General features: G+C 42.8%; 1 protein-coding gene across 1 annotated transcript in view; it reads left to right on the plus strand.

Annotated features, from left to right (window-relative positions):
• arid2 (AT-rich interactive domain 2) overlaps positions 1-23,292 on the plus strand; it is a 39,022-nt gene extending 15,730 nt beyond the window's left edge. Inside the window, exons 5-21 of the mRNA XM_083934716.1 lie at positions 5,939-6,157; positions 6,494-6,561; positions 7,163-7,232; positions 8,192-8,442; positions 10,101-10,197; positions 10,795-11,004; positions 11,362-11,526; positions 13,066-13,144; positions 13,268-13,402; positions 13,631-13,818; positions 14,050-16,451; positions 19,714-19,862; positions 19,948-20,086; positions 20,257-20,342; positions 20,618-20,741; positions 21,277-21,368; positions 21,709-23,292. Coding sequence (XP_083790842.1) covers positions 5,939-6,157; positions 6,494-6,561; positions 7,163-7,232; positions 8,192-8,442; positions 10,101-10,197; positions 10,795-11,004; positions 11,362-11,526; positions 13,066-13,144; positions 13,268-13,402; positions 13,631-13,818; positions 14,050-16,451; positions 19,714-19,862; positions 19,948-20,086; positions 20,257-20,342; positions 20,618-20,741; positions 21,277-21,368; positions 21,709-21,820 — 4,586 coding nt within the window. The 3' untranslated portion in view covers positions 21,821-23,292. The remainder of the gene's footprint in view (positions 1-5,938; positions 6,158-6,493; positions 6,562-7,162; positions 7,233-8,191; positions 8,443-10,100; positions 10,198-10,794; positions 11,005-11,361; positions 11,527-13,065; positions 13,145-13,267; positions 13,403-13,630; positions 13,819-14,049; positions 16,452-19,713; positions 19,863-19,947; positions 20,087-20,256; positions 20,343-20,617; positions 20,742-21,276; positions 21,369-21,708) is intronic.
• The last annotated feature ends 978 nt before the right edge of the window (positions 23,293-24,270 follow it).

The following is a 24,270-nucleotide window of genomic DNA, read 5'->3' on the forward strand; positions in this document are numbered from 1 at the left end:
ATTGACTATTTGATGGATTTATCCAAACGATTAATTTTCCTCCAGAAAAAGTCCATTTTATGTTGACAAACTCATTGTAAAATGCAAAACTGTAGGTTCAAATTGGTCCAGATCCAGTAAATTGGCGCAGTGTCTGGCGATGGGAGCGCCCGTTATACGCCCTGAAGGTTCTGTAACCCCCTGATGTAGCAAATGTACACACAGTCATTTTTTTTCCGTCAGACGGTAGTTATTTTGACATTTCTGACCGCACTTTGGACGCAACTTTATTTCCCGGAGAAAAAGGAGGGAGCGACTGTGCTGGAGCTTGTGTAACAGAGTTTGTGTAACAGCTGGTTGTTCTTTTTGTTTGTTTTTTTAGCCTCACAGTTTTTGAAAATTCTCTTGTGACAGTGATAGAGTCAGGATGAATGTACGGGACTCTTGCACTGCCTCAAACGGAGTGTGACAAGTCGACTGTGGTTTGATTATTTGGAAGAATTATTTGTAAGAATTTTTGCTGCCTTTACTTTGGTCTAAAACTGAAACCTATTCCTGTGTTGTGTTTTGTTACGTTTTTTCCCTCAGATTTCATTTTCTGAAGTTGCATGTGTGACACAAGTATTGTATCGTTTGTGTGGGTGACTGTGATATGATGACTTCTTTTGTCATGTTAACCCTGGCTGGTGCCCAATACAACCATCATTTTATTGATTATAAATATGTATTTCTTCCTTTTTAGGTAGTAGAATTTTTGTTTTACAGTTTGAGTGTCATGCTTTAGGCAGCGAGGTTTAGCAAAGCGAATCCATAGTATTATTGCTAGCTCAGTTGTTTAATAGAGGGGAAAGATGGTATCAGATTGGTATCGCTATCAGCAGATACTCAAGGATGTGGTATCTGTATGTGACACTAATTTAATAAACCGTCTACAAGCCAGAGAGATTCAGGTTACTATTTTAAATGACTAAGAAAAGCATTGCTGGAACTGGAGGTTGTCATTAGCTGACATGCACACTCGTATCGATGTATTGGTAATCTCATATGGGTGTAACGGCACACAAAATTCACAGTTCGGTATGTTTGCATTACAACAGAGAAGAAAAAATGCAGAAAATATCTTTATTTGTATTGTTTTGAAAAGTATAAACATCCGGCGATGGCTCATTGGCCATAAATTTCAGTAGTTTAATAACACACACGTCAGTAATCCTAAGATTGTTTTTTAATCAAGCCTTTATTTAACCTGGATTTAAGACTCAGGGGTGAAAATCAAAGTTTTGAAACATCTCAATAAAAAGGTGAAATGCATAAGGAGACAGTGTGCCACACTTTTTTTCCAAGCATTTTTTAGAATTATAAAAAATTAAAAACTAGGGATGCTCGATATTGGCTTTTCTGCCGATATCCGATATTCCGATATTGTCCAACCCTTAATTTCCGATACCGATATCACCCGATACCGATATCTGCAGCCTTTTTACACCAAAATTCATCACATATCACCTATTATGGAATTAACACATTATGCCTAATTTTATTGTGATGCCCCACTGGATGCATACATAAATGCAACACGGCTTTTCAAATGTAAACACAGTCTGTACAAAATAAGTTATTGAAAAAAGTGCCATTCATTTAATTGTTTGTGTTTTTAGAGAGAATATTTTGCCCCAAACACACTACAGACAACATCACAACAAGGAAGATGCATAGCTTCAGTCCAGAGTAGTAAACAAACTTAGTTTTCTTTTCCCAGACTGAGTAACTTGACAAATAATACAATCAATAAATCAGCAGTCAAGCTCAACATGCTAACCTGTATTGGATCTAATGGATACAGCACCAGAAATTACCTTCTCGACGTGACGGTAAACAACGCTGTACAGTTCGGGTCAGCACTGGTCTGAGAAATACTTGTGACTGGGCGTTATACAGACATAACGGGGCTCCAGGAACTCCACACGTTTGGTGAATCCGGCATCTTGAACGATAGAAAAAGTTTGTTTCTCGGTGTCGGCTGTTGCTTCTTTTCATCACTTTGCTGCACAGATGTAGCGTTTAACTCCGCATGATTCTTCTTGAGCTGGGTGATCAAATTTGATGTATTAAAGGAAGACGCATTGTTTCCTCCTCTCATAACTAACGCCTTGCAGTCATTGCAAAGCGCACATTTACTGTTAGGAGGTGACACTTGGAAATACTTCCAAACCTCGGACATCTCATGCACCGGGAGAGCTGAAGCTTGTTAGCCACGGTTAGCAACCTACGAGTGAGCGTGTTGTTGTTGTTATACGTCATCAAGCACGCGCCTGTAAACGGCCCGTGTTGCATTCAGGTACACTCGGAAATGCTGAAGCTTACGGCCCGTGTTGCATTCAGGTACACTCGGAAATGCTGAAGCCTACAGAACTAACATCGGTTGTAAAAACCCGATACCGATAATTCCCGATATTACATTTTTAACTCAATATCGGCCGATAATATCGGTGGGCCGATATTATCGGACATCCCTATTAAAAACCTCTACAGTCAGATGTCTGCTTCCATGCACAGTAAATGACAGCTAATCTTTTTCACTTATACCTATGACTTGTTGATAATTCCTGAACTGGGCTGCAACTCAGTTCGTCTATACAGAGCAGGCACAGCGGGCTGTCTAAGGGCGTACTCATACTGTCCTTCCGTACCGCGACCCGGGCTTTAGGGTACTTGTCCCCCCTCCCTCTCCCCCCGCGCCCCAGCCCCGTTTGTACTCACACTGCCAGGGCCGGCCAATGCTTCTTGCTGTCCATACGCCATCACGCCGTAACACGTCACACGCATTGCTCGCGTGTGTGGCTTTGTTTACAAATCTTTCCACAGACCTCAGAGTTTTTGTGCGTCTTGTCGACTGTTTTTTTAATATTTTCATCCGACCAAATCTGAAGTAAACACTCCACCTCCGCATCACACCAACGTGAACCTTTCACCGCCATTGTTGTTGTTGTTAAATGTCCGCGCATGGTCCGTCCTTCTATTTACATGTCCGAACAGGCGGACATAACGCTACTGCCGCAGTTATGCGCGGAACGGGTGCACTCACACTGCTTAAAGGTACTAGGCTTTAGCTGAAAAAACGGTTTTGGCCCCGGCCAGAAGGACAGTGTGAGTGCGCCCTAAAATGCACAGTCTAACGTGGTTTAAGCACATCGAGACCATACGCTTTTACTTTATGTTTTCTAGGACGCAGTACAGTTGCTTATGTGCATCGGTAAACAAACACTGTAGCATTAGTTATTATTTGGTCATGGTCTGAATCTGCAGCGGAGGCTTCGTGAAACTATAAGGAGAAGAACAGTCTGTTTTCAAACGACACATTCTGTTAAAATGGTCATAAATTAAATATTTGAATTTTTTTCACACAAATTGTCCTTTTTGAGCTTGACTAACCTGGCTAAGCTGACTAGCATGCTAGAGCTGATGGAGAACAACTACTGCACCACCAAAACTTTTGGGTTAAATTTGCGCTCCAGAATTTCTGTTTTGTGAGTAGTAGACATAAACAGAATATTTTGACGTCAAGCACACTGAACCGTTACTGTTATGAATTTGTTTGGGACAAATACACGTACCGTTACAGCCCTATAAGCTTATATTGGCTAATGTATCTGCCTTGCTGATATAAGCTCTATTCGAACCTTTCGTAGGGCTCTGAATATAAATAACTGTTATGTAATGAATGAAATTGTGCTATATTAGCTTGGCAGGGTCAATGATGGTTAATTATTTGCCAGATGTTCTGTATTTCTCTCAAATAGCTTTGGTGTTTCCTGGGTTCCTACCATGTTTGGATCGCAGACCTGCGTCAGCATTCAGTCTACTCTGCTCATAAAGCTGTCTGTCAAATGTGATGTTGTACATCAGTGCCTGGCATCTCTGCACTGTGTTGCCTCTCTGCAGGTGTAAGAGCATGGGCAGACACAGGCAGCTTTTGAATGGAGCTGTTGCTGCTGTAATAGCAGCTCAGCTGAATCACATTGCCTGTACAAACCTTTTCAGCATGGAAATCAAATTCACTCAGCAGGACCCCTCTCTGCTTCATGATTGGTTTCCCAGAGGCAGCAGTCTACAAAGAGCCTGCACCAAATTGAAATAGCCACTGTATAGAAAAATGGCACCTTTGCACACAAATGATTGATAGCAGAAAATCAACCCATAGGAAGGGAGGAGACTCGGGTCTTTGTTGACAAAATGATTGCACTTCCACCGACTAGAATATCATTCAAGTCAAAACTCTTTCCTCACACACTCTGCTATTAAGGCTTAGAAGTCTTTTAATTATAAAAAGCTCATCACGGAGGTGGACTGAGTCAAACACAAACACAATTAAAAGTTGGAGAACATTCATGTTCCTCAGTCACACAAGACAGGGCTCATGAAACTAATTTGAACTGAAGACAGCTTTCACTGAACAGCTTAATGCCTCATTTGGTTTGCTTAAACTCATTTAAGGGAAAAATAAATCAGAGTTAAACTGGCTGAAGGTGTGCAGAGGCAGCAGCACTACAGTTAGGGAACAGAGTAGGGTAACCAAAGGCTTTAATTCTGCAGCTCCATTGCTGTATTCTCATGATGCAATGATTGCTTTTAAAGAGTGTTTGTCTCGTCCTGCTCCATTTCTCCTCTGTCTCTCCTCCAGAGACAAACGTTTTAAGGTCAGATACCATGATGCTGGTTTATATTTCAAATCATTAACATCACAGTCTATGCATTAAAGCCATATGTACCGGTTGTGAAATTCTGGACCGATACCGATGTTTAAAATAGCAATTTGGTCAATTTCTGATGTCACTTTGTGACAGGGAAACAAAGAAATATTCATAATTTAAAAATAACTGAAGTGTTTTGAAGTAATTCAGCCCTTAGGAGGGCTTATGAGGTAGAGCAGGTTGTCCAGGAATCAGATGATCTGCAGTCCGAATCCCTGGCTCCTCAAGTCTGCATATTGAAACGTCCTCCGGCAAGACACTGAAACCCGGAGGCTGTGCCATCGGTGTGTAAATGTGTGTATTCATGTCTTAATATAAGCACCTTCCATGGCAGCCTCTGCCATCAGTGTGTGTGTGAATGGGTGATAGTGGCTAATGGTGTAAAACTGCCTTGAGTAGTTGGAAGACTAGAAAAGCACAAAAATGTACCATTTACAAATTCAATCATACAAACAACCTTTAATATAACCTTTCACAGGAAAATGTTACTTTGAAATATGACTGCTTTAAAAGCATTTTTAACATTTGACACAACATTTAGCCACTGCAAAATTATTGCAACAGCAGATAAACATCAGCTACTGCAGTTGGAAAATATTAGGTAGGTAGGTATGAGGACGAATGTCAGTCCTACCAATGTTAGGATGATAAATCAGTGCATCCCTAATTAAAGCGTTGGGTTTTTTTTACCTTTGCTTTGGACAGTATTGTAACGCTTCATTTTCTATTCTTTAAATACAGCAGTACTATATTTTTGATTAAGGGTCTGTAACATTATTAATTATGTTGAGCTTGGTTACATGCTGAATTTAGCGTAGTTTTGACACCATCTATTTAGTTTCTTTGCTGCTGGAACGTGTCCAGCAAATGTCTAAGTAGCTGTGCGCCATTATACAGAGACAAGTTAGAGACGTTTCTCACCTCACAGACATTTAAATGGCAGATTGTATTATGGGATTTATATGTATGTATCTCCATTGTGCTGTGTCAGGTCTGGAGTATGGTCTGGTTACTGCTCATCACTCTGGGCTAGGGGAAAAACGCTCTGGCTGTTCGTATTTCATTAAACCAATTCCAATCGTCTTGAGCGGAGCAGACAGTGTTGTTTCAAAAAAACTAGCGGCGATTGCAGAGGGGCCCGACATCCAGTGAATCAGAATATGGAATATGTATAGCAACCTTGAGATACGTTTGCTTTTCTCTTCCAGACTATCTCCGCCAAAGCTATGGACTGTCTTTGGATTTGGTTCCGCCGTGCGACTACAACAAACTGGTGCTGTCTCTCCTTTCGGGCCTACCCAACGAAGTGGACTTTGCCGTCAATGTTTGCACTCTGCTTTCCAACGAGAGCAAGCATGCCATGCAGCTGGACAAGGACCCCAAACTTGTCACGTTGCTGCTGGCCCACGCTGGTGTCTTCGACGACTGTACGTTCCAAACATCACTCAGACTACGCTATGTAGTTCAGTTTTTGAACACTTTAAATGGTAGTTTGATTTAAGAAATCCAAAGTAAATGGAAGTTACTCTTGTTACTCTGTATTTGTGCAGCCCTACAGAAGATTATTATTAGTAAGACTCAAATACTTTCCCAATTAGCTGCTTCCTTTCTCACCTCTTTGTTTTAGGATGAGATTTCCTCTGTTCTTAGCGCCTCCCCAAATATAGTTCGTTAAGAGGGAGTGGATGTACAGGATAATGGAGACAAATGATACTGAACTGAAGTCTGACGCTGTACTTTACCCTCCCTCCTTACCTTTGTAGCACTAGGCAGCTTCTCCGCGGTATTTGGGACGGACTGGAAGGAAAGCACCTCGCGGGACTTTGTCAGGGTAAAGTAGAAAACAATGTTATTTGTGTGATCTTTATGTCTTCTGCAAGTTCTCTGCTAAATGTGTCTCTAGACCATTTTATAAATATATATAATATAAAATACTGTTTCACCAAGAAGCCACAACAAAGATCCAAGATGTGTTAACAATATAGTGGCTCTAATTCCAGAATAAAGGGGAGAATCAATGTCAGGTGTGAGGGAGTACTACTGCATATGTGGGGCAAAACAAATGTATGAAGCCTTTTGTGTCTCCAGAAGGAGATGTAAATCACTGTGTTTGAAGCTAAGTGCTCCAGGCTACATTAGCCACTAATTGCATAACACACCTGGATCACTGACCAGACTTTTGGTCTCAGGTTGAGTTGCATTGTGGGTAATGCAGGTTTTGAGGAAGAAGAATATGTGTAATAAAGAAGACAATATCTCTGGTCCTGCTCCGTCAGTTTTGATAACTGGAGATTTAGAAGTTAGTTATGGTCTCTTATAGTCTGTCTGATGGTTTACATGACACTCGCAATTAACTTACGATTACTGGATTTGGACATGATTGAATTATTATCCGTTGAATTGCACTGCTAACAGCTGCGGTTCTTCTGCAGTTCTGGAAAGAGGTGGTGGAGGACCTTGAAGTCAGGGAGCTGATCTGGGACAAGAACAGCGCAGCACAAGGTAAACACGCTTAGTGCTTAAAGCCACAGCAAGTAATAAAAGGCTACACTCCTGAATGCTCACCTGTATATTTATAGACATTTAAAATGCTGCGATATGCTCATGGGTTTTTTGCTTTTACTATTAATTCCTTTCGTTTTTTCTTGTGTAATACCTGAGTGTAAAGTGGGATATGTTCGCTTTCTCCTTGAAACTAGACACCCCAACCATAGTATTTCACATTCTCTTTATAAACAGTAATAATAGCTAGTAAAAAAATGAATCTAATTAATTAGAGGCTTTGCGATTAATCTCATATCAATATTCAACACAAGTAGCAACATTTTTCAATTTAAATGGATTTTGATATATGACTTTATATATTATAAAAAATAAAACCGTGCTTAGTATGGTGTATTCAAGAAAAGTGGAAACTTAACATTGCAACATATCCTTGGCATAAAATAAACAGTTTAACATAGAAAGCTTTTTCTCCCATATTTTCAAAAACACAAACACAAAAGATCCATCAACAATTAGTCTGAAGGGGCAGGTTTCAGAACGTTGCAGACCTGAATGTTGCGATTAGTTGCAAGTTTTAACTCGTTGCGTCGCGAATCTTTGGTCTGAACTTTAGAACTCAAATGACGGCCCACTGAACCCAGCAACAGCTCATCTCGCACCTCATTGGTTTCATTTTTCTTGTGTTGCGTCATGTGTGTCAGTATTACGGGCCGAGCGTGAACTCGTGCAATGAGCAACGTTCCGCACTGAGTGCAAAAATAAATTGCGATTAATTGCGGTCTTTCTTTTGTTGCGTTACTTTTTTTTCTGTAATTAATGCGTTAAAGTCCCAGCCCTAATAATAACGTCATAAGTAAAAGGAACGATCACATGCATTGAAACAGACACCAGCTGGAGAAATGTTACACCTGCTCTAAAATAAATGGATAAGAGTTTCTTCTCTGTTCTCTTTTCAGATGGTACGTCGTGTGAGGAGCGCTGGCAGAGCCTCTTCCACCCGCCACGGAACTCTGGTATCAGTGACATGGAGGCCCAGCGGGTGCTGCAGATTGCCGTTATCCTACGGAACCTCTCTTTCGAGGAGGCCAATGTCAAGCTACTGGCGGCCAACCGAACGTGCCTGCGCTTCCTTTTGCTCTGTGCCCACTGTAACCTCATCTCACTCCGACAGCTTGGACTTGACACGTTGGGCAACGTGGCTGCCGAGGTTAGTCGGGAGTTACTATTGGGAGCTCAGTTAAAACTCAGAGCCAAACATTTTGCCAAACTATAACAAGCTTCAAAGAGAGCCACCACGTTAAAAAAAACAATGATGTGGATTTGGGATAGTTCAGTAATGTGGTTACAAAAGTGTCTGAGGGAAATTTGTTTTCAAATGTACAATATTTTGATCATGGATTAATCGATTTAAAATCCTTTGATTCCAGCTTCTTAAATGTAAATGTAAATGTTTTTTTTTTTCCTCCTTGATGGCAGTAAACTGAACATTTTAGAAATATTCTTAACCATTTTCTGACAATTTATAGACCAAACAACTAATCAGTTAATGGATGAATCAACAATGAGAGCAATCGTTGTAGTGGCTGTCACAGTAAATGTCTTTAGCTGTCCTCTCTGCTCCCAGACTGAATTAGAACTTAACAAAGGCCAATTCAGTTCATGTATGATACCAGTTTCATTTGAAGGAAAACCTTGTAAACTGTGTATTACATGTTTCAGTGGTCTGAACAGATTTAATTGACCGTTCACTAAACCCCTCCCCCGTCCAGAGATTGTCCAATCATAGCATAGCAACAGTAACTAGACACAGCAGGTCTGCCAGGCTTTGTATTTCTCCACGTGTTGGAGTGATGTGCTTTAGGCTGTAGCAAAAGCAGCTCACTATTTGAAGAGCTTGGAGGATTTTTCAGGCTTTCCAAAAACACGAGCAAAAGTGTCATGAATAAACTGTATTTATCTGCTCTGAGCTTCTGCATGTGCAGATCAGATGTTCTGATTTCCTAAACATACACAGTGGTTAGTTATCTTACAAGCTTGCAATATCCTCTTCCAAAATCATATGAATGAATAAATGATCAGTTCCAGTTCCTGTCCGGTTCATTAGGGACAGAGCAGTGTGTTGTTTATACACACTCAGCTGTAGCTGTAGTTACAGTTTCCTAAGAAATGAGGTCTATGTCTGCCAGATGGTGTGGGGTCACTTCCAAGCAGTCTGTTTTTTCAGAATAACCTTTACATATTTATTCGACCACGGTGAATTTTCACATTTTATAGCGGTTGCAGACAAACATTCAACTCTAGTCTTTTGTGGAATCAAAGTCTGAAATGTAGAAATGGTCAACATTGAGACTGTTAGTGTACTAGTGGCTGACTATTAGGTCACAGTGAATACATTACTAGTGCTTGAATTTTAATATCAAATGTATTGGTACAAGATGCATGTAGATGAGCCCATTTCTATTTTTAGAAACTGTATGCATTAGGTCCCTGATACAATCAGTTAAGCCTTTGATGCCATTAATTGGATGGTTTGGGTTTCGGGCAGTTAACACATTCTTTAGATATGATACTGCAAAGCCTTTATTATCTGTTAATGTAAATATTATAAATACTACTAGATCAACCTTTCTGGTTGCTTATATGTTTTGACCAAAAACACAAATCATTCACATTATGATGGAATTACTGTGCTTTGGCCTTTAGCCAACCTGCTGCTTTTGAAAATAGTCAAAAGTAATGCTTTTGTTTGATCAAGTCTCATTGTCATAGAAGTTAAATCTGAGAAGGAAATTCTAACGTGTGTCAATTTAGCAAGCTGACCTGCTGGACGGTTGAATAAATACTGTCTGATTGTGTTGTATGTAGCTCCAGCTGGATCCTGTTGACTTTCGGACGACTCATCTGATCTTTCACACCATCACCAAATGTTTGATGTCCAGGGACAGGTTCCTCAAAATGAGAGGTGAGCGTGCTCGCGTGCCAACAAAATGTTTGAGGGATGATGTATTTTTGTAGGCCCACCTGAAGTTAGCATCACCCTGGTTCCCTCGACAAAAAGCCAATGGCCCGATTCGGATTATTGCAGACAATAAACTCTTTGGCAAACAAAAGCTTATGATACTTCCATGTTTTGTTCCGCAAGATAATCTTCTTAAAAATGAATGCCAGATTTATGATTTTTGCAATGTCAGGCTAACGTTGAGCTATGAACTTAACTACGCTAACCACTAGCTTCCAACTGATTTCGCTTGTACGGCATAATGACGTTTGTAGTCTCATTTAGCCGCTTTTTAGCAAACGCTGTTTTAAACACACGTACACGCTTCAGAATTCACAAGTGTGGTATTTACTGATGTATTTTGTAATGTCTATGTTAAGGCATCTAACCATAAACCTGTTCAAAAAAGACGAGGGAACCGAAAGTGAAAAAAAAATGCTTATTTCCGTATTTAAGGACTAATTGCTGCAGCACTCTATTATGATGACTTCTTACTGTGAGTGTGCTGTTTGAAGCACCTTCATTTAAATGTGTATGTGTGTGTGTGTGTCCCTTTTGTAGCCATGGAGATCCTTGGCAACCTCAGCAAGGCAGAGGATAACGGTGTGCTTATCTGTGAGTACGTAGACCAGGACTCGTACAGGGAGGTAATAATGCTCCTCACCCTGCCTGACCTCATGCTCCTCATGGCCTCTTTGGAGGTGCTGTACCTGCTGGCCCAGCTCGGAGAGATTCCCTGCAGCAAGATCGCCTCCGTCGACCGTAGCATAGGTATGAATCCTCAACTGTAATGCGTTTGTTTTGGTTTTAAACATACCATGGCAGTGATCTTTTTTTAACTTTGGTTCATTCTACTTGATCAGTGAATCCAGGGCATGAAATCTGGCATCACACAGCATAAATGGTGTTTTGATAAAGTGCCTGCCTGCCCAATTTTGTTACGCTAGTCCTTCCATTCATGATTAACTGACTGAAAAGACAATGTTTCTATCGTTCCACCTTTAAAAAGGATCTGGGTACACGTTCTAACTGCAGGAATGAAGCATTTCTTTGATTTGCTAAATGCGGCTGCTTGTTTCGACCATGCTCCTCAGTGCTAATCCTTGTGTGTTTTCTTCTTTCTCCCAGACCTTTTAGTGCGGCTAGTATCGGTCGACCTTCATACGTTTGGACCAGACGCTCTAACAGCGGTGCGATTAATCGAGCATCAGGCCAGCGCTGACCAGGCAGCTGAGGTTCGACCACAGCTGGTAGAGCAGGTGCCTGCAGCCGTGCAGGGAGCAGCGGTGCCTGGTGAGTGTCTGGTCGTCACACGTAATCTCTCACTCCGCTGAAGGGAGTTGGGTGAAACCTGTGCCCCTTGATTAGAAAATTGTGATTGTTGCTAGCTGATTTTAACCACCAAAGGTAAATTTTAGCAGGATTAACATCATTTTTGAGTATTTTGAAGTGTGGCTGTATGAGGTACTTATCCATGGTCAGTGTATTACCTACAGTAGATGACGGTCGGCTCGCTCCCAGTTTGGAGAAGCAGGCAGGAGTCCTGGCACAGAAGCTAAGCTATGTACTGCTGTTGACGGGGGCTGCAGCAAAATCATATTTTAGCCACGTAAAAAGGCAAACTAAGATAAACTATATCAGTGTAAGTGCCTGCTCTATTCAGAATCGTTTCAACCCTTTACCTTTCTGTCAGACAGTCCTTTCCTTTGGGTATACTTTTTCTCAACTCAATAAGAATACAGAAGTTCTACTTTTACAAAGCCGTACAAACCCTGTATTAGGGTGTCAACTTTAAACCTTGGGCATAGGGGGATAAACAAAGCTTTTGATTGTTTTTAAAAACAAATCTGTAATATACTGCATCTTCATGAAGGTATTATTTTAAAGCCATGGGAAACTAGATTTGAGGTCTTATAAAACCATAAAGGCCTCTGCAACTGTTAAAAAGACTTTGCCCAGACACCAGCATGGTAAGGGCATGGCGATGCAAATAAACTATCATAAAGTGTATGTGTGAGCCAGATGAAATTTTAATCTTTAACAAAAATACTACAGAGCAGTTTCACCAGGATTAAACTTTAATTTGACTTCTTACTGGTCATTTAATTTAAATCACTGCAACAAAACACCGTGAATGGCCAAACAAGGGACTGTTTAACTGAATATTTTGGGCTGAGAGGGACAAAGAGTGATTTAGTTTTACATCTGCTCAAAGCTTCTGCTATAACAGTAAAATCTTGTTTAAGTGTCAACTGCAGAATCACTGACAGCTGACAACTGATTCACTTACAACTGTTTAGTCAACTGCTGCCATTGGCACACAGCGCTGCATCCTTCACTGCAAGTTATTTTCATGCCTGGTTTGATTTGTACCCAGTCCTGAGTAAAATACTTGCTTACCATTAATATATATATTAATGATAGGATTTATTATGAGGAAAAAAACAGAGATTAAAGTTCAATATTTTAAGCACTGAGCAATTATAAACAAAATGAACACCTGTTTAGTTTAAGATCTTTGTACATTCAGTTGTTTACCTGTTTATATCATGGTGGGCGGGGCCAAAGGAGTCAAGCACAGATGTAAAAGCAGCCTCTCACTGCACCACCAGTGAATGAACAGGTGACTCTTGGTGCGAACTAAACCCACCTAACCTTGGCAGTGTCATTCTTGTGCTCCACGGGGCTGCAAACTTATTAATTTGCTGACATCTAGTGGACAACCTGGGGACTACTACAACTCTGAAGTTGATTGGATTAATGGAGAAATTCATCATACTCTCTTCGATCAATTATACAGCAGCATTAACCTTTTTAAACCTGTCTTTTCAGTAACGAGGGTCCAAGTCCAGCCCACTCAACCACCACCTGGGATTGTTGAACTAGACGGGGAAAAATTTACACTGCAGTGGTAAGATTAATTTATCTAATAGATGTGAATTTTGTCTTTTGTGAGAAAATAAATGTAGGATTTTGTGTGTTTCTTATTTGCTTGCATAGTCACCACTGTGTCTGTGGTTTGTCTCCCCAACAGGCTAAACGCACACTTTGAGACAAACTCTGAGGGCTCAGTGTCTCGATCAGAAATGTACTCTGAGTACTTGTCCACGTGCAGTAAAATGGGACGAAGCAACATCTTGAACTCCACCGGCTTCCTCAAATGTCTGCGGTAAGTCCTTGTTTTGTTCCCCGTCTGATGCATTTATGTTCCTCCTGCACAGAGCCCTGACTGAGATAGTTTTCTCCGTTTGCTACACAGCAGTTACTGCCCTTTGCCCTTGTAGAGCAGCTCTAAAAGCATCGCTGTTTGGCCCATAAAAGAGATAGTGATGATCCTTCAGAAAGATACCAGAAAAGGTTTCCTTTTGTGATGAACCTGTGTTTTCTCCTGTCACAGGACTGTGTTTCCCAACCACACAATGCGGCGGCAAGAGGAGGCCAAGACCAACGGTCAGGTTCAAATTCTCCTGGTAGGGCTGAGGCGCAGGTCAATCCCCCTGCCCATTCAGCTGTACTACCAGCAGCCTCCAACACCTCCAGCAGCCCGACCCGACGCTCATGGAGACCCTCAGGCCCCGCTTCCAGGTAGAACTAGGAGAATTAACCTTCTTTTATTCACTATTTTTTAGGAGTGATACTTGGAAGGTTGACATTGTAAGATGCTGTGCTAGCGAGAAATATTTGCTGCATCTAAAATGCATTAAAGAACATTAAAATGATTACAAAAATGTGTAAATGAAGAAAAATTTGTTGAATTATCTTAAGTACCATCTTGGATCTGAACATTTCTGTGTTTTTGTGTTAATGTGTGACCAGGCTTACCTCTCGGGCCTCCCAGTCTTGGACCCCAGTTTGTCCGGGTCCCGGGCCCCAGCCTCATTGGTGCCGCCCCATCCATGGCCTTGACTGCACAGGAACCTCCTCATGCAAACCACCCGACTGTTCCCCGTCACCCTGTGCCCCTGCAGGTGTCTCCGCAGGTGTCTCCGCAGTTACCAACAAATCCTCTGGCAGCACTGCAGCAGCAACAGATCCGGCCTGGTCCGGTGGTCCAGATTCCGACGTCAGCCCCAGCCACCCAGAACCACAGCCCCCAGAACACTGTCGCTCAGCAGCACTCCCCCATGCTCCCCACAGGGACACCTATCACGCTATTTCAGCAGGTACCGCAGGGCCACATCCTCACCGCCAGGGTACAAGGTGTGTGCCCTCCCATCACCCAGCACCCTGGGCCTCAGGGTGGAGCTCCCCAGGTGGAGCCTCAGTGTGCTGCTGTGACATCCACACCCTCTTCCTCCATGCAGGTTGGGGGTGGTCAGGTGTTGAGTATCGCAGGTGTACCTAATTCCCAGGGGTCCCGTGTCACATTTCAGAACATCGCCCCCAAGCCAGCGCCAAACCAGTCAGGTGGACCAGCAGCCACGATAGCCACTCCCAACCAGCAGCCTCAACAGCAGACGCAGAGCGTCGTAATAGTCGGTCCTAACCCCCAGCAGAGCCCAGCCTACACCCCGGCCATACACCAGATCGTTCTTGCCAACCCCTCCGCCATTCCCGGTGCCCAGACTATCCAGATAGCAGGGCAGCCCGGAGCTGCTTCCAACCCCTGCCCGCCTCCTGCTTCTCACTCCAATACCCAGGTCCAGTCCAATCAAACTGTCAGCCACGCACTATCCATGAAACGGCATCAGCAGCAGCAACAACAGCAGCATCAGCAGCATCAACAGCAGCAGCCACAGCTCCAAATTATTTCCCAAGCTCCTCCTTCTCAGCCTACCTCCACTGAGTCCAGCTTGATCAAACAGCTACTGCTTCCAAAGCGAGGGCCTTCTACTCCGGGTGGAAAGCTCATCCTACCCGCTCCGCAGGTGCCCCCTCCCAATAGCACGATAGCTCCTAGTCAACAGGTCATCTACCAGACAAGCTACAGTACCCAGAATCCCTCTTCTCAGCCGCTCAATGTCCAGCTGGTTCCTGGTCAGCTTCCTGCCCCAGCCCTCCAGACGGTCCAGCTCTTGCCAGGACAGCTCATTTCCACAAGTAGCCCAGGGGCAGCTACCATCATCCAGGGCCCCACGGCAGCTGGACAAGTCACATTCACCGTGGTCCCCAACACTGGCTTCACCACCTCTACTGCTGCTGTTGCCGCTGTCAGCCAGGGTGCTGTGGCTCCGGGAGTTCCCCCTCCTCCATTCTCTGCTGCAGCAGTGCCCCACCACGCCCCAGCAGCTCCACCACCACCACCACTGCCAGCTCCCCTCAGAGGAGATAAGATAATTTGTCAAAAGGAGGAGGAGGCCAAGGATGCCACGGGGCTGCACATCCATGAGAGAAAGATAGAGGTGATGGAGAACTCCTCTTTGGCAGAAGGAGACTCAAACGGCAAAACCAGTAACGGCGATGTTGCAGCAGGCGCCAAGCTGCTAAATGGTCGGAAGTGCATGGATTCTAATCTACCTCCGTACCACTCAGGGAACAGCCAGGGGGCCCTCAATGGCCCGGTTACAGAGGGTCATCCTGCAAACGGGAAGCAGGCCCTCTCCCCCAGCATGAACACCCCTTTGGAGGGTACCCCCGACCCCAAAAAGACTCTAGTCAACGGGGTGTGTGACTTTGAACGGGGTGACAGTGGTGGCAACCTAAACAAAAACATTCCAAATCACATTGCTTCCAAACAGTACTTGGGGAACGGGGAAGTGGGCCCCTCTGAGAAGAGTCACGGGCCAGAACCCTCTGTTCCTAGTCCTTCTCCACCCCAGCAGGACACTGCCAAAGCCCAGCAGGCTGAGCGCCTGGCGAACGGACCCCAGGCAGTAGGCAACAGGCCTCCCTCGGAATTAACCAATGGACCTTTGGGGCCGGCCCACGCTGTGCCTGTGCTTAGACAGCAACTGCTCCCCAATTCCCCCCTCCCCTCCACTCTTACTGTTACCTCCCAGAGTCTCGCTGCCTCTCCCGCTAACGGAGTGGCTTCTGAGCCTCGAGGTCTCAAGAGACCAGCTGAGAACGAGGACCGCATTGCAGCGGCAGCGTCCTCGGGGATCCCCAATAAAGTAGGAGTGCGGATCATCACCATCAGCGACCCCAACAATGCCGGCAGCAGTGCCACCATGGTGGCGGTGCCAGCAGGAACAGACCCAAGCACAGTAGCCAAAGTAGCAATAGAGAACGCCGCTCAGCAGAGGAACTGCTCGCCCACACTGGCAGCTGGCTCAACGGTGAGTCACTCTAGGGTTAATCTCACAGTAAGCCACATTTATAATGGCTTCTAGTAGTGTGGCCTAATGTCACAACTGTCACTCAATGTGTCTTGCATATCTGTTACAGATACACTGGGACGAATGTTTGTATTACCTAAGTCATGTATGTTGTCTGTGGCTACGATGTTTGTCTGTTTTACCACTGCGTTTTTGGGTTCAACGTATCCTTTGGTGTTTCTTGTGGTGTTTTCAATGCAAACAAACTGATTTATTTACATCCACTGGAACACATATGTTCCCTTCACATTCTAGTAGACAGGCATCTCCTACTGTAGAACGTATGCCAGGCCTTCTCCCCGTTGTGGACGCGCTCGCTGACGGGTATCAGCAAACAGCAGAGAGAACGTTAGCAGTGAAATCGTCCATTGTCAGTAAATATATAATGTTCCCACAAATAAACACTACAGCTCCTCAAGACCAAATATGTTTGGCATTAATTTATTTTCTTTAGTTTTCTGTCAACTTCATTTACAGATGTTGAAAAGTTTTCAGTCAGGCACAGTTGTATCCTTGTTTAAAAAAAAATTAGCCCCAGAACTGTTTAGAACTGACCTTCAGCCTTTCGCCAGTTTATAGCTATTTGACAGTGGAATGATGGGACATGAGTGAGTTGCTTTTTGCCTTTTTAGGGGCCATTTTCCCTCCTCAGTAACACAGATATTGTGATGTATGGAAGATGATTGTCTTGCAATCTATCCAGTGTCGCTGAATCTTGATACCATCTATATCATGATCGCATCGTGAGTTACTCTGGGATTCCCCCACCCCTATTAATGATGTAAAACTTTTATTTCCTGTCATAATCCAAAATGCATCTTCTGAGGGGAATGTTGCCAGTTAACCAGCCAGAAATGTTTTCACTCAAAATGTTACATACTCTTTGCAATTTTTAGGACGGTTAATGTCGGCAGCTATAATCAATTCATTTTTGACTGGAGGAGAAAACTTTCTCTCTGTTCATACATGTCTAAACAACACAACTTGAACGATGTTAGACATTTTACACACTGTTCTAAAACAGTTTAGCTGAAGCAGCTGGAAGCTGTAGTTTATTAGTTGAGATGCAGTTATTATTTGGCACCCAACTTTTATGTAGGGAACATTGTAACTTGATTGAAGATGCTATGATCCTTTCACTGAGAAAGAGAGGAAACAGCTCTTTGGTTTCTCCATCCAGTGCCTCCCTCTGTCTAATGACTTGCTGATGTCTTCGGCTGGAACAACATGAGGTTAAACCTGCAGAGAAGCTGTGAAGAATACAGCTACAAAAGTCAGGAAGGGCCATTACAGAAAAGCAATAATTTTGTTTGTTAGTACGGCAATCCTTCAGAGTTTTTATTTCATGTCTGTGAGATGCTGTAGAACACTGGAATCCTAGTAAAGCTGCCTGTCATTTATTCTGAAAAAAAAGTTATGGAACTCAATTAAATGGGCACAATGGCCCTCATTTGTCAATCTTGCGTGAAAACGGGCGCAGATCTGAGCGCAGAATTGGTCGTAGGAAAGGACCCACGTGTGATTTATGAAACATTCGTATCTGACCAATCTCAGCGTAAGAATGAGCGAGCCTTGATAAATGCAGCGGCTGAATTCGATCGTCATTAAATGTCACTGTTGAACCTGCGCTCCTGCTCTGTAGCGGGGTTTGCCAGCGGGTTATTAGGTATTTCGTTAGAGGATAACCTTTGTCACCTAGAAGGACCATACCAGGATGTTAATCATACCTTGTTTGATATAATTCAATATCGATGGTAGCCACTTACCGAGGAGATGACTTTGGCTCTGCAGTGCGCATTCCTGCAGCCGCGCGCCAACACATTCATTCATTCATCCATCCATCTTCAACCACTTGACCCTGTCGGGGTCACGGGGGGCTGGAGCCGAGCTCCTTTGAAATATAAAAGAATCATGTGTGTTCCCCCGGGCCACCTGGCCACCACGTTTAAAAGCGATAGCTTGGCGTCACGCATCACCTGTACATTTATCTAGTGGTAGTTTTTGCGATTGATGAATGCGTAATCATTCATGGATGGTGCTTTCAGACGCACATGAGTACAATCAATCGCTCCAACCACAATTTTTATTTTTAATTTGTTTTAAGAATCCGTTTTGATCTGTTCTTAATATGTGACTGCTTATGCTTAATGACAGCTGAGGTTTGTTCATTATTTTCAGCCAGATTTTACTGCATCGCAAATCCACAGGCTCAAATGTGCGTACAAGATATCAGACCAGACGTGAGATTTGATCGTAGCTCACGCTCACGTCCAAATTGATAAATGCCGAAGATTGCTTGGAAATGGTCGTACGCACGTTTTTCTGCCGTACGTTCGTTTGATAAATGAGGGCCATTATGTTCTAGATGTCATATTTTAGTGTCAGACTTAAATCAGACAATAACTTGGGATTTCAAATGTTGTGCAGTTATGGATGGGATTGCTTTCCAATTGGCATGAGAAGGAGTTAGAAGGAAAAGTATATGGCTTAGGGCTGACTAAGACACTGTCTCACGTGTTCACCACAGTATGCAGGGTGAGTATGTTTTTCATAACAACAATCTGCCACAGCTTTAATTTAAATTGACAGTATAATCTGGATTGCAGCACTAGTCTATTACTGCATAAATGTTAATGATGCAGGCTGTGTGTAAATCCTCAGAAGGGTAACTAGTGTAAAAAAACTGATTTTTTCAGCTTGATGGTGTTAAACAGAAGATGTTTACCTTTTTATTTATGTAATTCAAATTCATCTGCGAAACAGTGTGGTTCTAAGAGCAAAAACTGATGAGTGAAAACCACTTTCCAAAGCCTAACTGCAGCAAATATGCACATATTTGCGTATCACTTGTGATTTAATGTTTGGAGGTTAAGAAGGTGAGGCCAGTTAAGACCATGTGGCTCTCACCGATACCCACCTCCTATAGCAAAGCAGCTGAGAGAGCAACTTCTGCCAATAGACAGGCCTGGGTTACATCTCAGCCAACAGTTTTTTACAGTTGCAACTGGTGGATATTATACTCTCTCTTTAAAAGAGTCCTTTTATTTTTCTATCCAAGTCTCGACTTTCATATTAACTGTTCAGACCTCGATCTGTCCGTAATGGTGAATATCTTTTATACAAAATGACGCGTCGCCTGACTGTGTCTCCATTTATTTTATATTAATACGCATTTTTCCCTATTTATTTTATATTAATACGCGTTTTTCCCTATGTTCCACAGCCTACAGTTACCCCGCCCCCTGTATCCCATCCTGCTCCAGGGGGTAACCACAGCCCTCACCTCTTAGCACAGCAAACCCCTGCAGCACCACCGGAGCAGAGCAGGAAAACGGGGCAGAACTTCAAGTGTCTGTGGCAGTCCTGTAAACGGTACGTGTCGGAAAAGGCCGTTCATAACCACCCTCAGCCGAGCCACTGTGGAGCCTCTTCTGATTAGTTGTGGTTTCTTTTCTAGGTGGTTTGAAACGCCATCTCAGGTGTTTTACCACGCAGCAACGAAACATGGTGGAAAAGGTGTATATGGAGGCCACTGTCAATGGGAGGGATGTGACTCCTTTCCCCGACAGAGACTGTCCTTCATCACACATCTACAGGTGAGACTCCTTCCTCTCTCTCTGTGGCTGCTAGTGGACCACTGGTCAAATGGGGAATCTCTGTGTTTGTTATTGCATTTTTCATAGTACCATTTCCACAACAACATAACCTTTTTAACAACGAAAAAGTGTAAGATTTATCTAAATAGTTTCCACTCTTTCTTTTCCAGGATAAGCACTGTTCTCGAGATGCTTTGTTGGCTGGACTCAAACTAGAGGAGCAGCAGGCGCAAAGTCCCAATCACACTTCTTCCCAGTACATACACCTTTCTTTATTAATCTTGATATGTGATTGACATCTGAAACTACACTTTATTCTTTTTTTAATGCTTGATTGATTTCATTGGGTCCAGTGTTCGGACATTAAAACTAAATGTAGTTCAGATTTTAGATAGGAGGGAGTTTGTAAGAAATTGCTAAATTAGTTTGGAAATCAGAAATTCTACATGACATTTTTTGTGTTAAACTGTGTACTGATGCACAGATTTGACAGATGACACTGTTGTGTGTATGCTTGATGTGTTTATAAAGGACCCCGCCAGCAGCAGGCAGTACTCAGACACCACGGACACCAAAAGCAATCGTGAATCACCCGAGCGCAGCTCTCATGGCCCTTCGCAGAGGCTCTCGAAACCTGGTCTTCAGGGACTTCACCGTGAGTAGAACAAGGCTGACCATCCCCTTTATTTCTTCCAGATTTTCCTTGAGACTCGCACACACTTTTGTATAAGAGCTCTTGGTTGGCCATGGTTGACGTAAGCTGTTCTAAGTTTTTGAAAGGCCACTGTTTGCGTCACGTCATGGTTCAACAAAGGCTCAGGTTAGACTGGAAATGCTGCGGGGGAAGAATTTGGTCATTTCAAGCTCTTTGTTAGGCTGCAATTTGCACAAAAATGAAATGTTAGAAAACTCCCATGAGCCTGTACATACAATTTCACACTTTTTGCAGGTTTAGAGCACCCATCGTTCTGCAAATTATGGCGTTTGCAACTTTAAGAATACTTGTTTTCGACAAAAGTCTGTCATAACATTTTGTTCTGATATCACTATTCCAACTAGAAAAATGGAAATTCAGCCTTTGTCTTCCTGTCCACATGTCTGAGCGCCTGTTTTGGACTGCCACTCCTTCTGAACCTCAATCTTCTCCAACAGTGGAACCCATGAATATATTTATCTGTTTTTTCTCCTAGGATGAGAAAGAGGGACCAGTGACCAAACACATACGACTAACTGCTGCCTTAACGTTAAAGAACATCGCCAAGCACTCTGATTGTGGTCGCATGTAAGTGTCCTTCTGGCGTTGAGGAGTGTTGAGTGAAACTCTGGCTTTTGCTGATGTTGTTCCTTTGTCCCGTGACCAGAAAGATGTCATGAAAATTAGACAAGTATGGACAAAACTTAACACCTGACAATATAATGAAATCCAATACCTGCAATGAATACCACCTTTGTGGAGTTTAGAAGCTCCAGAGTTTGTATCAAAGATAATTCATCAGGTTATTGTTTTGCTGGATCGCTTTATACAGTTAAGTGTATCAGTGTTTCTGTTTAATCCGTTTGTTTGTGGAATGTATCAGAACACTGACTCTAGTTTTGTCTTTCTTCCTCCCCGTGTCTCTCAGGTTGGTAAAGAGGCATGAGACGCACCTCTCTGTGCTCGCGTTAAGTAACATGGAGGTTTCCACCACGCTCGCCAAATGCCTTTATGAACTGACGCGCTCGCTCCAGGCTTAACGCCGAAAAGTGCAAGCTCTACAACCCCCTCTCCCCCACCCTTCTCCTGAGACGAGAGGAGGATCCACCGTTGAGCCGTAGCAGGTCTGCAGGGGGGGAATAGAGGCCGCCGGGAACCGGAACGAAGACCCTCCTTCTGCCGCACCTGATACCCTCCAATCCCCTCTCATTCCTCACCTCCTTCCTCGAAAAACCTGTGTTCAACCCCCCTCCTTTCCATCCCCACACACCCCCACACAAAAAAAAAACTGCCACGGGGTCTTCCACCAGCTGCCCACCAGAGGGAGCTCTTTAAGACTGCTTCCCTGAGGGACTCCACCGACAAAACCCCAAACACGAGCACATTTTGTTTAAGTTTTTTTGTTATTTTTCTTCTTCTCTTCGTCCCGTGAACCGATGTGTGAGTAGGAGTGGCGGTCGACTGAAGAGTGCGGATTGGCGAGGAGGATTGGGGGGGGGCAGGGCAATTGTAGGTGTCCCACAGGGTCGGGTGGACGAGGACTCCGCTGGCAACTGGCGCAGATAAATTTGTTTTTCTTTAGAAACTTGGTAGCTTGGTTTTCTTACTTGAGTCAATATATTTTCACTTATTTATTATTGAAATGAATACCATTACAATTAATGAAAAAGAATCTTGTAAATATGTTGTGAATATATATAAAGAAGATCCTCTTTCATGCCGATGCAGCCACTGGAGAACTTGCTCTGTGGAGTAATAGAAGCATTACTTTGGTAGAATTGAATAAAGTAGTATGTTTTTTTTTTTGTTTTTGTTTTTGCTTTTTTATGATCCCTGGTCACTTGTATCTAATGTGATTCTATACTCAGCAGTGGATGAATGTACTTAAAAACCTGTAAATAATTCTGCAAAGGTACTGATGCTGTAAAGCTTAGGGAGGGGGTAAAAACAGTTTTTTGTGGAACTGTGACATTTTTTGTATTATAATACCTTGTAGAACTCATTTTGCTGGCTGAAAGAGTATGGAATAATATATCTCATGTCATTTTGTAGAAGAAAAAAAATATTGAAGGTATTCTCTTCCCTTCCTCTTCCCTCACACGCCCTCCTCTCAACGCACACACACAAGTAACATATATCCACTGTAAGCGTTTTGTCATTGTACGGCACAGTGCGCGTACCAAAATTTTTTTGTATTTGTAAATTGGTTTAAATACATGGAGTTTTTATACAGGTTTTCTCCTGTGTTCTTTGCTTTACGTGCAGGTATGATATTTTCTTCACTACGTTTTTCTATCTTAATATAGTGTGGAGTTTTATTGTACTATTTTTTCATTCTTAATACCATGCCACATTCCGGCTCACGTCCTCAGACTGTCCTCTCTACCGTGTGTTGTGTAACATTTATGACTGCCTGTCGTATTAGCATCTGACCGGGGCGACCCAACCATCCTCATTTCTGCGGTGTCAGTAGGATGTGTGACTATACATAGACCTAACAGTCTGTTAGAGATTGGCTTTATTTACTTTGGTGACTGTTTATAGTTTTTAAATAAAACACTGAACATTTTGCTTTGGTTTTATGCTTGTTTCCTTATTTTTTTCCCCCTCATCAAATTTTCAACTGTCAGTGTGTTTCATCAGGTGCTTATGCAGTTTCCAGCGGGTACATTTGAAATATTGTAGAGTAGCTCAACTAACTTGGATAAAGAAACCCACATTGAGTGAGCTGTTACAGCTTAGCACCTGTCAAGATTGAGTGGATAAAAAACTTAAAAAGTAAGCAGTCTCAACAGGTGGCTAAAAGTACTGAATAAACAATTGAAATAGATTGTTAAAATAAATTAAACCCTTAAATGATTTGCAAAAAGTACTGGATAAACGATTGAAATAGCTGAAACGACTGGATATACATTTGAAATAAAAAGTAATAGATGTGGTTGAAATAGTTGGCTTAAAGTAGGTTAATAGATAAACATTTGTAATGGATAAAACGTTGGAATAGTTAACTTGAAGTAGGTTTATGGGTAAGTTGAAATGGTTAGAGTGATCGATAAATGGTTTGGAATAGTTAAAAGTAATAGATATAGTTGGAACAGTTGGCTTAAAGCAGGGTCATGGGTGAATGGTTGAAAAGGTTTGCTTAAAGTAATGGATAAACAGTTGAAATGGTTAACTTAAAGAGGTCTTATGGGTAGAATAAAATGGTTAAGTTCTGAATAAATGGTTGGAATAGTTAGCTTAAAGTAGGCCTATGGATAATTAGTTGAAAAAGTGGAATAGCTTAAACATTTGAAATAGTAAAAAAAGAAATGGATCAACAGCTGTAATATCCCCACAGCAATTTCCGTCAAAAGCAACTGGACTTGGTTATTTGTCTAGGAAGAGGTTTCACCTCTCATCCAAGAGGCTTCATCAGTTCATGTACGCATCTGACCAGGCTGGGACTGGTCCAACTAACTGGTGTGGAGATCCTGGTATTTAACCTCTA

Source organism: Echiichthys vipera (assembly GCF_963691815.1).
Source record: "Echiichthys vipera genome assembly, chromosome: 20".
NCBI classification, from domain to species: Eukaryota; Metazoa; Chordata; class Actinopteri; order Perciformes; family Trachinidae; genus Echiichthys; species Echiichthys vipera.